Source organism: Caloenas nicobarica, chromosome 5 (assembly GCF_036013445.1).
Source record: "Caloenas nicobarica isolate bCalNic1 chromosome 5, bCalNic1.hap1, whole genome shotgun sequence".
NCBI lineage: Eukaryota > Metazoa > Chordata > Aves > Columbiformes > Columbidae > Caloenas > Caloenas nicobarica.
Genome location: NC_088249.1, coordinates 15692366 through 15706901, shown reverse-complemented (window position 1 = coordinate 15706901; position 14536 = coordinate 15692366). Strand labels below are relative to the sequence as shown.

Sequence of the window (14536 nt, the reverse complement as noted above, 5' to 3'; positions counted from 1 at the left end):
TAGCCTTCCTTTTACTATGCTGTATTTCTATGTATATGTCTTCATCCACTCCAAAGTGGTTTTAAAGGGATTGAGCAATATTTAGTCTTGCAGCTGCCACAGGTAACTGCATCTGGGACCTCTGTTTCTTCCACTGTTCTTGATGTAAACTAAGGATCACTCCACTAAAATCAATTATGTCAGTTTTTCAACTGGTGTAAGTTGGTGCAATTCTAGGGAATTCAATACATAGCTCACCTCTTTGAGCTCTCTCATCCCTAAAGGTTTTACTGTGGCTTTGCTGAACGCCTGCTCTTTAGCAGCAGGAGTGATGATGGCTAAGACTGACCCGATCGATGCCGCACCGTGCATTCATATTTCAGGAAGACAAGAAACCTGTACAGTCAGAGAGGGTGCCTTACGAATTAACACTGTGTGGATGTCAGGCCACAAAGCCACCCAAACAGATGGAGCTGAGTGCAGGAAGGAGCCAGGAAGATGAGGTAGTACACACGCATCTCGTTCACTGGGAGTTCTGTCATTGGTGCTTGTGTGTTGTTCATACACTTGTCTACACAGAAACTGTGTCTATTTAGTCAAAAACCACTGTCAAGCACCATGTATGAGAGTTAACAGGAGCTTTTTACTAGTAACACAGAGCAGAAAGAGGGTTTCTCTTTTGACTGCGAAAGCGGAGACAGTACTTTACACCAGACAGATAAAATCACACAATGCTTTTAATTTCACAGACGGCACACAAGACCTTGCTGAGGCTGTGTTAGCTTCTCAAGCCATTTGACTGCTCCCAATGTGATTCTTGATGCCATGACACCATTTCAACTCCTTCCAAAAACCACAACTGTAGGGAAGAAAGGGGCAACTGTGCTCTTTCTGCTACCTGTTGCCGAGGCAGGTCTGTTGAAATCAGTTACCAGCTAGCCCTCAAACTGCCCTATGTCCTACCTGGGTGGCTGCCACCACCCTGCCATACCCAAGTCAGGCAATCTGCTTATTGGGTGTTTCCTATCTACTTTGTCAGCTGTAAAAGGGCAGCACTTGAAACACCGACGATTTTCTAGACCCTCATCTTACATTTTCCACAAATCTAGACTGACAGTAGGCATGTTTAGTTGCCATCCAAATACCTCACTTGCCCATCCATCTACATGCTATTTCTGATCACCAATGGATACATGTGTGAGGAGTTAGCTACTTGCATGGGCTAAGTCTGTTGTATTGGCAATATATTGTAGAAAGTCTTCAGGTGCAAGAACAGATTTGCTCTTCCTGCTCTGTTTTGAGCTGCAGGAAATTCAGGAAGATTTGCTGCTAGATTAATGTTAAAAATGATATAAGGTTTCTGGTGGAGAAAGAAGATTTCTTTCTCTGTTGAAGACAGCTTTTCACATTGCTAGTACTGTCTCCATTAGAAGCTTCAGTCTCCTCTGACCCTGCTTTGTTGATCCAACTCTTCCCATCTCTTTTTTACTTACTTATGGTAAATTATAACCACTTCTGCTTTGCTTTCAAGACTGTTAATAATTTTATCTGCTATTCTGACTGACAACCACCTATTAAGCCAGAGTCTTCCATTGTAATACAAATGTCTCTCTCTGAATGCTGGCAAATCTTAGGTCTTTCCTTGGCTTTCAGTCAAGTAAAAATGGCATTCTTTGCTAGCTGAATTTCAAATATTTTTCTTGCTTCCTCTTATACAAGTGTCATGGTCAATACCAATAATTTTTTATAACGGCATAGAATGAAAACTCTGGCTAAAAAGGAACCATATACTAAGCTGGTACAAATGGAAATAAATCATGTCATGCATTTTTGTGTCTTCTTTAATCAGTAACAGCAAGCAGAATTCATATGTCACTTCAGCTAGTAACTGTTGGGTTAACTATTTTTCCTATGAAGAGTGTACTGTTTGTATCTCTGTCAAAAATCAGCATGAGGAAGGGACGGTTGAATTCAATGGTTGGAGGAAGAGACATTGTCATTATTTCAGCAGCAGTTGCTGCTGCCGCCTCAGTACCTGTCTCGTCAACATCCAGAGCAGCCTTATGAACAACCTAGGAAGAAAAAAAAACAGATAGTCATTCTGGGCAGACAACAGCCACCTGAGAGATGAATCAGATCCCTTTCAAAGCAGCCCTGCTTTGGAGGATCTTCTTGCTGAGAAGTGAGTAGGGGCAGCAGAGATGTGAACTGTGCTGTAATCATGGCTGCTTTAAATGAGGACCAGGACAGAGCTGCAGAAATCTCCTAAACAAAAAAAAAGTCCCAGACTAGTTTTCCTCTATCCCAAAGACTGGATGAGGGATGGAGGCCCCACTCATAAGAGCTTGTCTGCACCCCTGAAACAGGCTGTGGTGTGCTCAGGACTATTAGCGGCTCCCTTTGAGGAGGCAGGGGTTGATGTTCCTCTCAGGTTCCAGATACCTTCCAAGAGATCTTGGCCAATACAGTCTTCAAAAAAACAGATGTGCAGCAAACTAATCTGATCTCCACTGTCACTGAGGGCCAAACTCCTCTTGTAAGCTTCCAGGCTGAGGCCAGGGTGAGCCCAGCTGCAGGCAAGCTGGGAAGCTGAGAGCTGTATTTAGCTGGTGTTTCAGGGTGCTACCACAGAGTGGTTTTCGTGCATGTTCTTGAAAGAAGGGAAAAGGCTGACAGCCACAGACTTACTTTAGAAACCTTCAGCTCCGGGGCACCGGTGATACCTGAGAGATCTGCCTGGTCGGTGAACACATCCACAATTCCCATCTTGCTAAGGGTGTTCGTTATTTCATAGCTCCCGGAAATAGAAAATTTGGGGAAGTAGAGGCTCATCAGGCTGTGAGGTAGAAGAGAAACACAGAAGGTGCTGAGAAAGATCTGTCACCAAGGTGAATAATGATGAGAAAGCCATCTACTTCTCATGAGTGTCAAACCCCAGGGGGCTGGACCAGCCCTGACTGTACAGAGAGCACTAAAGCAATTCTTGGAGCGTCTCATGGTGATCACAGAATCATAGATAGTGATACAGGCACTATAATTCATAATAATAATAAAAATAATGGAAATATCTAGCTAGTGTTTTGCTTCAGCAAATCTGAGAGCACTCCACAAAGGAGGACAGTAATGAGAGCCCCTCTTTACAGCCAGAGAAGATGGGGTGCAGAGGTGACAGTCCATGTCACTCAAGCAGGTAGAGACCTGAAGTGGGGCACAGACAGAGTCTGCTGGGAGAGAACTGTGGCAAACCCCAGCATTTCAAAGCAATACAGTGTTCTTCACATAGCTGTGGCATTTGGCATGGCTCCAGGGAAGGTCTGTGCCTGGCTGTCTGCACCTTTGGACACCCTGTCCTCTAATTTTCTTCCTCCCATGGGCTGGCCATGATCGAGTTTGCCTTTGTGAGCTACCTATGGTCAGCTCCTGCTTACTATGAGTTCTGCTAGATTTCTCTTCATGCACTGTCTAGGGATCCTTGGAGCCTCCAAGTCACCCACTGCGGTGATTACCCTTTAGGTAGCTCAAGTCTTGCTGTCTCAGTAAGAGATAGCTTCAGTTAAACAGCAAAATGGACAGGATCCAAACCCCACCGCTGGTACCTTTATGCAATACTGCCCAGTGCACTAAAAGATGATGGGAACAAGTATATTAGCACTGGCATCAACATAATAGTAGAACTGAAATTGCCATTTGGTTCTCACAGCCCCTCCCATGAAGCACTTATTCCTATGTCCATCTTGAAGGAACTTGCACCAAGAATTCATTTAGATAAGGATTTTCCTGATTTTGTAGCTGAGAATTATACATTTTTATTTTTCATATTTGAGGTATCACATAATCAGCTCCTAACCAATTTGCTACTCATTATGTTTTTATTGACTGTGCTGGCATTTCTATAATGATGCACCAAGAATCATGGGTGTGAACTGCATGGACTTATTAGTTGTGAATCAGGGCAGAGCTTGGTAAATTAGGCATGTATTAACTTGATATTACTCATCTGCTAATGCTAAGATCTCTTCCCTCTTAGACAAACAAGGTTGTAAAATGCGTTAGCTGATGTTAGTGTCAATGGTAGGAGCTAACAGAACCTCATTAGTTTTTTATAGTTTCAAAAACAAAATGCCAGGAAATCAAGACACCCACAATTAATCACTAGCCTGTTCTAACAGCCACCGTGTGCTGTGATGGTTCTTGCAAGAAGATATTTGTGTAGGACATATTACGTATGCATGCATTACTACAAACTGTTTAAGTTATGGTTTATTTAAGGTTTAGACATGTCTGAGTCACAGTGTGTCAATGACATATGAGAGGTAAAACACATTAGCTGAAAACTCAGTATAGGAGATTTGCCTTATAATTGCCACCTTCCCACTTAGTTAATGGACTGTTTTAGAAACGCCAATCTAGGTTTGCTATTTGGGACTTCTGGGAGCCCATCACGATGGCCTTCATTCTGCTGGAGGGAGCAGCAAGTCACTCAGGCATCAGCAAGAGAATAGTTAAATACCAACCAGCTGCAAGGTTTTTACAGCTAGGGCACACAAGCCAAAAATAACCTACTTGGTTCCCAGAATCAGCAAGTTCATAGTGTTTGCATTCTGAAAAATGAAAAAAATACTATAAATCTAGGTGCCGCTGCAGCTGACTGTCAGAAGATTACCTCTGGAAAAGATGGTCTGACCATTCCTGGATGGTTTCCTTGACCAGAGTTTGCTCTAACTGCTTCATTTTTCCTTTTGCTGGCAGAACCAGAAATGCAGTAGCACTCCCATTATAATGAAGCCGTACCACCGTGCATGACAGCTCCTCATCAAAATAGAAGTCAAATCTGCCCGTCTGGTACATCATAGGGACTTTCACAGTAGTTTCAGCATCCACAAAGAACTCCCTTACTTCAGTGTTCTCTGGTTCAAAAGGCTGTTCCCAGTTGCCTGATACAGAGAAGGAGAATGCATCTGAGTATTCCATGTCCCATCTGATAATAAATTGAATTTTATATAACCAATAATAACATTCACCTATTCCTCCATTTGTTAAATTCAAAAATTTCAAACATAACATTCTAAAATGTGTATCACAGCAAGGCAAGAATCTTTTACCTGGTCAAAAGAGTGCACTAGATTCCAAATTAACTTTATTTTTCAGATGCCAATGAACTAATTAGGAATTTTCTTTGTTCCTACCATTAATTTTCTCTTCAGGTGATCTAAGTGGCTTTTCTGTAAGTTGTTATTTAAGGGCTTACTTGACATCATCTATGTACTCATACACTGTATGCGTTTCATTTCTATTGACTTTAATCATAAGCCTCAATTTGTAGATAGAATTAATGTAGGATCTCATATCCAAATGCTTTTGTGTCAGGCTTAAAAGCACATCTAACCCACACCAGAAATGCACTGTGTTTCCACTTTGCTCCTTAAAATGTCCTGCCTTGTTCATTACTAGCTTCTTCCATATATAAATATGTTAGTGTGTATACATAAAGGACTCTGATAGGAAAAAAAAAAAAAAAAAAAAAGAGTATGTAGTAAATTAGGCCATTTAATCATGCCTACCTTTAAAGAGAGCCTTTAAAACAGGGGTGTCACACTCATTTTCACCGGGGGCCACATCAGCCTCACGGTTGCCTTTATAGGACTATATAAACTACTCCTACATTTATACAGTCCTAAAATAACATTCAGCCCTTTGAAGGCAACCGTGAGGCTGATGTGGCCCCCGGTGAAAATGAGTGTGACACCCCTGCATGAAAAGGATTAGGTCATGCATGTGTCTCAGTGCCTTCACTGAAAATGAGAAGAACATGGGGCAATTTGAGTTACGGCTAAACCTACGAAAGCGAGCTGAGGCTGCATGGGAGGCTGCAGCTCGGAGCAGAGCTTCCCAGGCTGCCGCAGAGAGAACCAAGCCTGCGTGGCCCCCGGCTGCCTCCCTGTGCCGAGCAGGGTCCTGCTATGTCCCCACCACCTCCAATATGCTATTAGCGGCTCTTTTGGTCCAGCAAAGAGCATTCGAAATTTCCCCCCGAGCAATTTCCAAATGAGTTGGCTGACATTAGATCAGTTAGTAAGAACGAATACTGACTGGGAATCCTGGAGGACTTACCTTTAAAGAAAACAAAGCTAGCCAGAAGCATTACAGCCTGTGGATCAATGTCCTTGACCAAATTAGTAATTTTCCCATGTGTTTTCCTCTCTATATAATCATTGATCTGCTTCTCAGCCTCCATGGGATTGTTAAAGTCTGTGGTAAAAGCCTCCAGCTGATACAGAGCTTTGGCATCATCTACAAACTTTTGTAGAGGTTTCAGCTTCTCTTTTAGAAAGATGGCATTCCCCATGTTGAGATGGACCCCGTTCTCAGGATGGCTCAGCATGTGAATAAGGTTGTGGAAGCCTTCATGTATCTCTTTCTCCTGAATGTCTGTAAGGTTGAAGGTGAGTCCTTCCAGGATCTGAGTCTGAGTGGTTGATCTAGCCCCTAGGGCCAGCATTGCAAATGCAGTGGAGATGCATACAGGAGAGAAGAAAATGTTCTTATTAGGTGCCTCCAGTGTAACCTCTTTAAAAAATTGAAATGCAAAGTCAGCATTGTTTGGTACTAGTTTGAGGCAAGCACCCGCTTCACCTCTGTGATGCATGTGGTGTTTATGTTCGTTTAGATCACGTCCATTGTGGTGGCTGGGTGGGAGCTGGCCATGGACAAGAGCGTGAAGCCCGGCCAGTAGCAAACTTATGTAGAAAGTGGTCTTCATCTGCTTGCATTAAAATCCTATGGAAAAAAGGAGAATCTATTACTAAGGTAAGTAAATTAATTGAGTAGAAATAGTTATTCTGTCATTCCCACTGAATAAGGAATCTTATGTCTTTCTTTTTTGCTCAGTTGCCATGTTCTCCAGGTCATGACAGATTTTTTAAAAAATTTTCCCAGGCCTCCTGGCAAGTCTCTGCCAGCTCTTTCTGCCATTCTCACCCGGAATACCTGTAAAGGCAAAATTCAGCATGGATTAGCTGAATACACAGCACCCTCAGCAGGCTAGAGAATGGAGCATATCCTGTCAGAAAACATACCATGGCCGATCACTGGAGGGTTGTAATACCACTGTGCTTTTGACAATAATGGTCTAAGATAATTCCTTGAAAGTACATCACAGAAGTCTGCATGTTTTGTGAGTAAAGGAAGACAGAGAAAATTCATGTAAGTGGGCAGCAATCAATTGCTACCAACAAACAGAATTTGAGCAAACAGGCATAAAAGAGATCTTTAAATAAACTTTTGATCAGATTGATAAGGTACCCAATTGCAGGAGGGGACAAATGGCAGTGGTTGTTTTTCAGTAGCAAACTGAATATAAAGCCCTTTGTCTCTAAGGAAGAGATGCTCTTTCTTTCTGAAAAAAAATGATGTAACGCTTTAAATAAGAATGTGATGTGTTGTCTCTTAATAGACAAACCAAACCACCGGGGTAAGTTTATTTTCAGCAGAGCAGGAATCAATGTCATCAACAAAAAACAAGGCCTTATTTTTATCAGATGCTGGACTGGTCAAAGGGCAACACATTTATCTTAAATTGTTACACTTGGCTGTCGTATCTACATTCCTTTACAGAGCTCACACTCTGCGCTGTATAAGCTCTTACAAAGGGACCTTGGAAATATGGATGTGAATGTCTCAGTGCGCCGCATTTCTGAGGAGAAATCTAGGGCAAAGAAACAATGAGAGAGTTGCAAAGGATTTATGGAGATAATGAGCTAGGTTTGCTAAAACTTGTGCTAGGGGAAGCATATTAAACCAATTGCACCTTTCTGTACTGACATGATTCAACTTGAGAGACTGTCATCAGAGAGTGCTATGCTCATGGTCCTGCTTTCTCCATAACATCAAAGGGAGCAATTTGTATTAGTAGTTGAATATCCAGTTACAGCTAGACCTGCACAGGAATGACAAAACATTTTTGAGCCATAATGAAATATTCAAACATTTATGTGTTTGATGTAAGTATTTCTAAAAAGCAGGCTTGTTTGCAATAGCACCTACTGTGTTATTGACAAATGGAAGAACCATAAGGGTTCTTGGTAACTACATTTTCAATTACTGTGCACAGTAGTTCTGAATTACAGTTTGGCCTCCTCCTCTGATTTTGACATTGAAATGATATTTCTCCATATATCTGGCTGCTTGTAACTCAACATGAGAGCTCCCATTCTGAATATTTAAAACCAGCTATCAGTGAGCCAATGTATTAGTCAGACTTTGAAAAGAAATCAGCTCCTAAAGAAAAGCACCAGAGCTAAGCCTAATCTATTTCCACATATCCAGCAGGCCGATTCAGAAGCTGCCTCTGGATAAATTATTAACTGTGAACTGTTTACTCAGCTGCAGTCATAATTTATTAAGAATAACATGAATACCAAGGAAAGAAACATTTCATTTTAAACATAAGTCACCACCTGTTCCCTATCTTATCACATTTAATATTTATTACAAAACACAGCAGATAGATGGACTTTTCTATATACACATTGAACTGCCAATTTCTTTTTATTTGGAATGCAAAGTAGACATGGTATTTAACTGACCTGGCCTCAAAATTACAGCTAATGGACATAGCATGGTTTTGCTGTAAGGGTTCTGTAAAATATTGGTTACAGTTTTCTAAAGGCTTTTTTTTCCAATCCTGATATTTTTGTTCTATGTAGTTATGACATGTTTGCATTTTGTGGTTAATTTATGTACTTTCATGGAATTAATTTCATTTTATTACAGCTCTGAATTCACAGATAATTAAATACAATCTGCACATGAATCATCCATCTGTTACTCAGTACTGGCCAATCACAAAGAGCCAAGACTTATGAGTCAGCCCTCACAAAAATCTTGATAATGGTTGATTTTAAAATCGTGAGATTATAAAAGACTCAGAAGTTGCAGTTCGTAGAGTTGTTTTTTTTTTTTGTTTAAATCTTGAAGATAAAATCAGCCTACTCTATTAGGCCCTTCTCTGAAATGGAAAGGTACTTTTATGATAGAATCTGCATCCTGTAAGCCTTTAAAATATGGTAATTCTTACTTCATACTTCATACTTACTATTCTATTTGATATTATTATGGCTTCTAGGTTAGCAAGTGATAGGTCAGTGATAAATTGACAACAGAGACCCTTTCAGTATGAAGCAGAAGATGCAGATTCTCATATAGTCTTAATGACTGAGGGATTTTCCTACCAAGAATACTTGCTAACAATTTATTAAAAAGCAAAGAGCCGAGAACCTGTGCTAAAAAGTTCTTAGGGAATTAGCCCCCGTATTTGATGGAGCTAATCTTGCAGGAAGCTTCCTATCTTGAGACCTTGACTCATATAATTTCCAGAAAAAACGTTTGTTCATAAACATAAAGTAGAAGTAAAAAGCTCTTCAATTTTAATTCCAAATCTACACTGATTTGTTGAACAGCCTGGAAGGAAACCCATTTACCTCTCTGCCTCTTTTCTTCTCTTTGGCTATGTTACACAGTGATAATGTATTTGAGAGATTCAATAAAAGATTGCCTCCATTAAGAGCTTTCAATCAAACCAGACAATGGCACAAGAGCATGCCAACACCTAGAGGACAGTGTTCCTTTAAGCAATTTATCTGTAATAGATTTGGTGATAATATTTGCTGAATATATTAACCTCTTCCCAATCACACATTCTTCCCTCCCATGCAACCGAGAATGGGCAGTACTTATTTTGGGTAGTATATCCTAGAAATAAAATGGAGAAAACTGGGATTAGCTGAAGTTACCTTAGAATAATTCCACCAGAAGATCTGGAAGTGAGCTGGACTAAGTTTTCTCACTGTCAGAACTTGCTTCTTTGTGGACATATCAAATTTGTCCACTTTAGGACTGATTTTTATCTCTGTGATTTGGACAGACAATTCTAAAGACAATTTTCTGCCTTTATAGTCCTATGTAATAGTCCAGGAGATTAATATTCATCCCATGCTACTCCCATAAGGAGTCTCACCAATAGCTTCGTTTTAGACAACATGAAAATCTGCAGTGATCAAAAACATATGTAGGCATGAGATAGAAAAGCTGTTTGCTCACCAGATGGTGCTGCTTCCCTCCTGATTGTTTCTAAATGACGAAATCTGAGAAATCTGTTTCCTAAAAGCTGCACTGTGCGGGCACCAGGTGCATCAAGACATGGCCCCACCGCCACCACTGGTGTCTGCTGAACTAATCTCAGCTACCCAGGGCCACATAAAAAAAATCACCCAAGCACACAGGAAAGTCATGGAAGAAAGACTTGACTGGTCACATCTGTGTGTGAGAAAACAAACTCAGGATCCTAGTGTCCTGGACCACCTACCCACAGGAGCACCACAGACTCACATGTGCTTTCCTGGCTGGCCTTAAAGCTCTCTGTGTACCTCATTGTATGTGCCTGGACATGCTCAGGGGCTTTTCCTGACTGATTAGAAAGACATTTACTTCTCTCGTGATTTACAGTTTTGATGTCTCTGTGCCTGAGGCCCCTGAGAAGACTGCAAGCATAAGCCAAGGGCATTAGATTCTGCAGAGAATCCAACTACTGTATTGCATTAAGAGTAATTCCTTTTGCAGATTAAACATAGAAGCCAAGTTTACACTATCCTTTAGAAATGAATGTGACTGTCCACAGAGCTGTTCCCAGGGCCTTCTTGTCTTCCATGAAACACCTTAGCACTAGAGAGCTCAGGCAGGGACTGCACTCTTCAAGAGTGGCATCACCCACTTCTAGGCCTCCATTTTACCTGGAAACAGGTGAACATGAGCTCTCACTCTTCTACCAGGCCACCATCAGTATTGCTGTTGAACCTGAGTTACTGAACATACTCAGAGATGAAGCACCACTGAGGCCAGAGGATAAAAAAGAAGGTGAAAAAGAACCAGTGCAGTGGTTAGGGAACTCCACTGGGACAGGGGAGATTTTCTTCTCTCTGCAAAGCAGCAGCAGTCCCAAGAACAGATCGGACCAAGTTCCCTGTTCCTACTTTCCAGTGTGCACCTGACCACTGCCCTGTCTCTGGCTCCATGAACATGTTGGTGTCACTGTGATCTTAGCTCCCCCGAGTTCTCTTTCCCTCTCAATGATCCTGTAATCCGACGATTACAGCAATAGTAGGATGTCTAATCTAAAACGGAAGAAGACCTTAGACAGCCTATTCCCTAAACAAAGATATTTCTTGTGGACCTTGAATATAAAAATCAGCAGAATTACTTGAAAATAATCACCAGCACATTAAAAAAGAAGCTCTAAGCATCTATCACCAGGCTTTTAATGAAGCAGAGTCTATTTTCCTGTAGGAGGAACATCTGGGAAAGACCCACTTTTAGGCACTTGGGATTTGCTGCCTCCAGAGACCACCAACCAGACACCCTACCTGGCTTTTAGAGTCTTACTCCTCCTGTCAGCCACCTGATAACGTACAGGCAAGTCCATGTCTAAATTGTTATACCTATGTTCTTTATATTCAGCTGACCCAATAAAAGCCTCTTTATCACTGGAGCAATTGCTAAGACAGATTTCAATATGAGATACAACCCTAGGAAAGACTTGAAATCAATTGCACGCAACGAGAGGATAGATTTTTGAAGTTTTTATAGGAAACAAAAAAATCACTACTTACAGCAGCTTCCAAAGATCCTGCTGTCTTCACTAGGACTACCCTGCAGCTCCCCCTCTTATTTATACTGTTAAATAGCATTATGAAAGCAAAGCGTCTGCTAGAAAACATTAACCAGGGCAGACAAGTGTTATTACTTTAGGAATGGTGCAGAGTAAACAGTTAAGACAATTTTTTGGAGGAGGCACCTGATTTTTGCTGTATATGCATGGCAGAACCCTGCCATTGCTTACAACAGTTCTAAGAGTCCTCTTGCATTTCTGTAGATCCTCCTGCTGGGAATTCAGCCTCTCTAGCAAATACTTCACATGCACCATTAACTTCTGTAAACTGCATGAATTCATACAGTAGAAGTACTGAAATGAGTAAAATTAAACAGATATATAATACTTGATAAGAGCCTAAGGAAAAGACAGCTGGATGCATGTTGCAGCCAGATCTCATCTTAGTATTTGCTGCTTCTACACCAGACTTTTAATAGCTTTTATTTGGCATATTTTTTTAATGATCCACTATTTTTTAATTATCTACATTGCCATTAACAAGGGCCAATTTCTGGGAACATCACTAGTAAACTTAAAATTAAAGCAGCAGTACTGATCTTTGTAGTGGCCGAGGGTTGCTATAGGGATGGTGACATGATGGCAGAGATGGGCACTCTAGAACCCACAGTACTCAGCACACCCCAGCTGGATTGGTGTCACCAGGTCATCCAGCAATGGACTGAAAGGCAAACTGTTGCCTTGTGTTCTTTGAGTGTCGGCTGGCACAAGGTGTAGGCACTGCCGAAATGCAGGCAGGGAAGTGTCAGGCTGATAGACCAGAACATGCTTGCACACAGAGGTGGACCCACGTGGTAGGGCCACCTGTGTTTTACATGATCCCCTCTTAAAGCCAAACACCATGCAGGAGGCCGTAATCCTGCAGCACCTGTGGAGGGGCAACCACAGGCTGTACCAGTGGGTATAGCTAGAGGTCTGGAAAAAGCTCTCAGGTCAGTCCCCAGCTGAACACCTTCCACCCAGTGAGAGCATTCCCTTGGGAGGCAGGGGATTGCAGAAGAAAAGGTGCTGTACTTCATAGAATCATAGAATCATTTAGATTGGAGAAGACCTTTGAGATCATGGAGTCCAACCATAAATCTAACACTGACAAGTCTGCCTCTAAACCATGTCCCTAAGAGCCACATCTACACATCTATTAACTACCTCCAGGGATGGTGACTCAACCACTTCCCTGGGCAGGCTGTTCCAATGCCTGACAACCCTTTCCATGAAGAAGTTTTTTCCTAATATCCAATCTAAACCTCCCCTGGTACAACTTGAGGCCGTTTGCTCTTGTCCTATCGCTTGTGACATGGGAAAAGTGACTGACACCCTCTATGCTACAACCTCCTTTCAGGTAGTTGTAGACAGTGATAATGTCTCCCCTGAGTCTCCGTTTCTCCAGGATAAAAAACCTCAGTTCCATCAGCCACTCTTCATAAGACTTGTGCTCCAGACACTTTACCAGCTTCGCCGCTCTTCTTTGGACACACTCAAACACCAAAATGTCTCTCTTGTAGTGAAAATGACTTGTAGTTTACTTTAAGGGAAGAATATTTTAGAAAGAAAAGCTTTAAAATTACAGGATAACTGTTTTGGTGGGTTTTTTCTCTGGGACATTTCTCATGGTTTAGGAGCAAATGGAAGCATTTATTTTCCCATTTTCCAGCATGTATCCTTGCACGTGCAAAATTACCAGTAGGTGCAGCATGGAGGATTGCACATATACAGGGCTGTCAGAGCTGCTGCAAATCCTTTCTTTCCTTACTTCTCCTCTCTTTCTCCTCTGTGGGTGCCTTTCACCCACACAAAGGTAAGCAGAGCAGTTCAGTGTGTTTTGATCCAGGCTGCTAGAACACGTGTTCTAATTGTTTACCAGCTGGTAAAACAGGAGCTGGCCACCTGCAGCCTGTTTCTCTTTAATGCAGCAAATGAAAACAGCCTCTGAAGTCCCAGAGCCTTACCTAGAACTTGTGCAGAAAGATGAGTAACATGTGCACCGAGACAAATGAGAACATGATTAAAGAAAAAAAAAGTGCACCTGTGAGTAAAGTTACTGAGAAAAGTGAAGGAAAAAACCCACAATTGACTTAACATAACTTTGTTTAAAAGCAATTTAGTCTTGTAATTGAAAGTGCCCTTTACTTGCTGATGTCTCTATAGGAGTGCAAGAGGGACAATGAATGAAATAAAATCTAATCCATGTCAATCTCCAATGCCACATGCAATGTGATAACCAGGTTTTTTTTCCCTCATGTATACAAAAGTTTCATCCAGTCATGTAAATTATCCTGAAATTTGCAGAGACCCTTTCAATATTTGATAGCAGAATATGTTGCATATTAACTTGCAGGCAGCAGGCTTATGTAGGCACTTCCGATATTTTGAAAGACAGCTTGTTCACAACAATGCTGTTAGGAATCGTCCCATTTGCTCCTCTTGGTCTGGAACATTAGGTGTCTTATTACTTTGAACTCGAATTTGCTTTGGAGGTTTTTAAATTATTATGATTATTACAAGATCTCAATAATACTATTTCATTTTCAGTAAATTGGCAACATTAACAAAAGTCATCCAGCATGAATTCCCTTGGAAACAGGCTGGCTGTAGTCCAAAAAGTATTAATTATTTCAATGGGAAGAACTGTATGCTGGCTTCTCTGGCAGAGAAACACTTTCATCGTTTTAAAATATTTAACTAATTACCCTGAAAACCATTTTAAAACACGACGGGTTGTTGTTGTTCTGATGGTGCCCTCTGGACTACAGAGAGCACAGGAGTCCCTTCTACCATAGCGCTGAGATTAAATGTCAGCATGGAGCTGGTGAAGGCTGTGTCTTTCTCTCCGCTGCC

The 14536-nt window shown here is 41.4% G+C and overlaps 1 protein-coding gene across 1 annotated transcript; it reads right to left on the bottom strand.

Moving 5' to 3' along the window:
• Nucleotides 1-709: 709 nt before the first annotated feature.
• LOC135989100 (alpha-1-antiproteinase 2-like) lies at nucleotides 710-6739 on the bottom strand. Its single transcript, XM_065635659.1, has 4 exons — nucleotides 6091-6739; nucleotides 4643-4913; nucleotides 2668-2815; nucleotides 710-2051 (listed from the first exon to the last, which is right to left on the bottom strand). The coding sequence occupies exons 1-4, from the start codon at nucleotides 6737-6739 to the stop codon at nucleotides 1857-1859; spliced, it is 1263 nt and encodes a 420-aa protein (XP_065491731.1). The 3' UTR covers nucleotides 710-1856.
• Between the last annotated feature and the right edge of the window lie 7797 nt (nucleotides 6740-14536).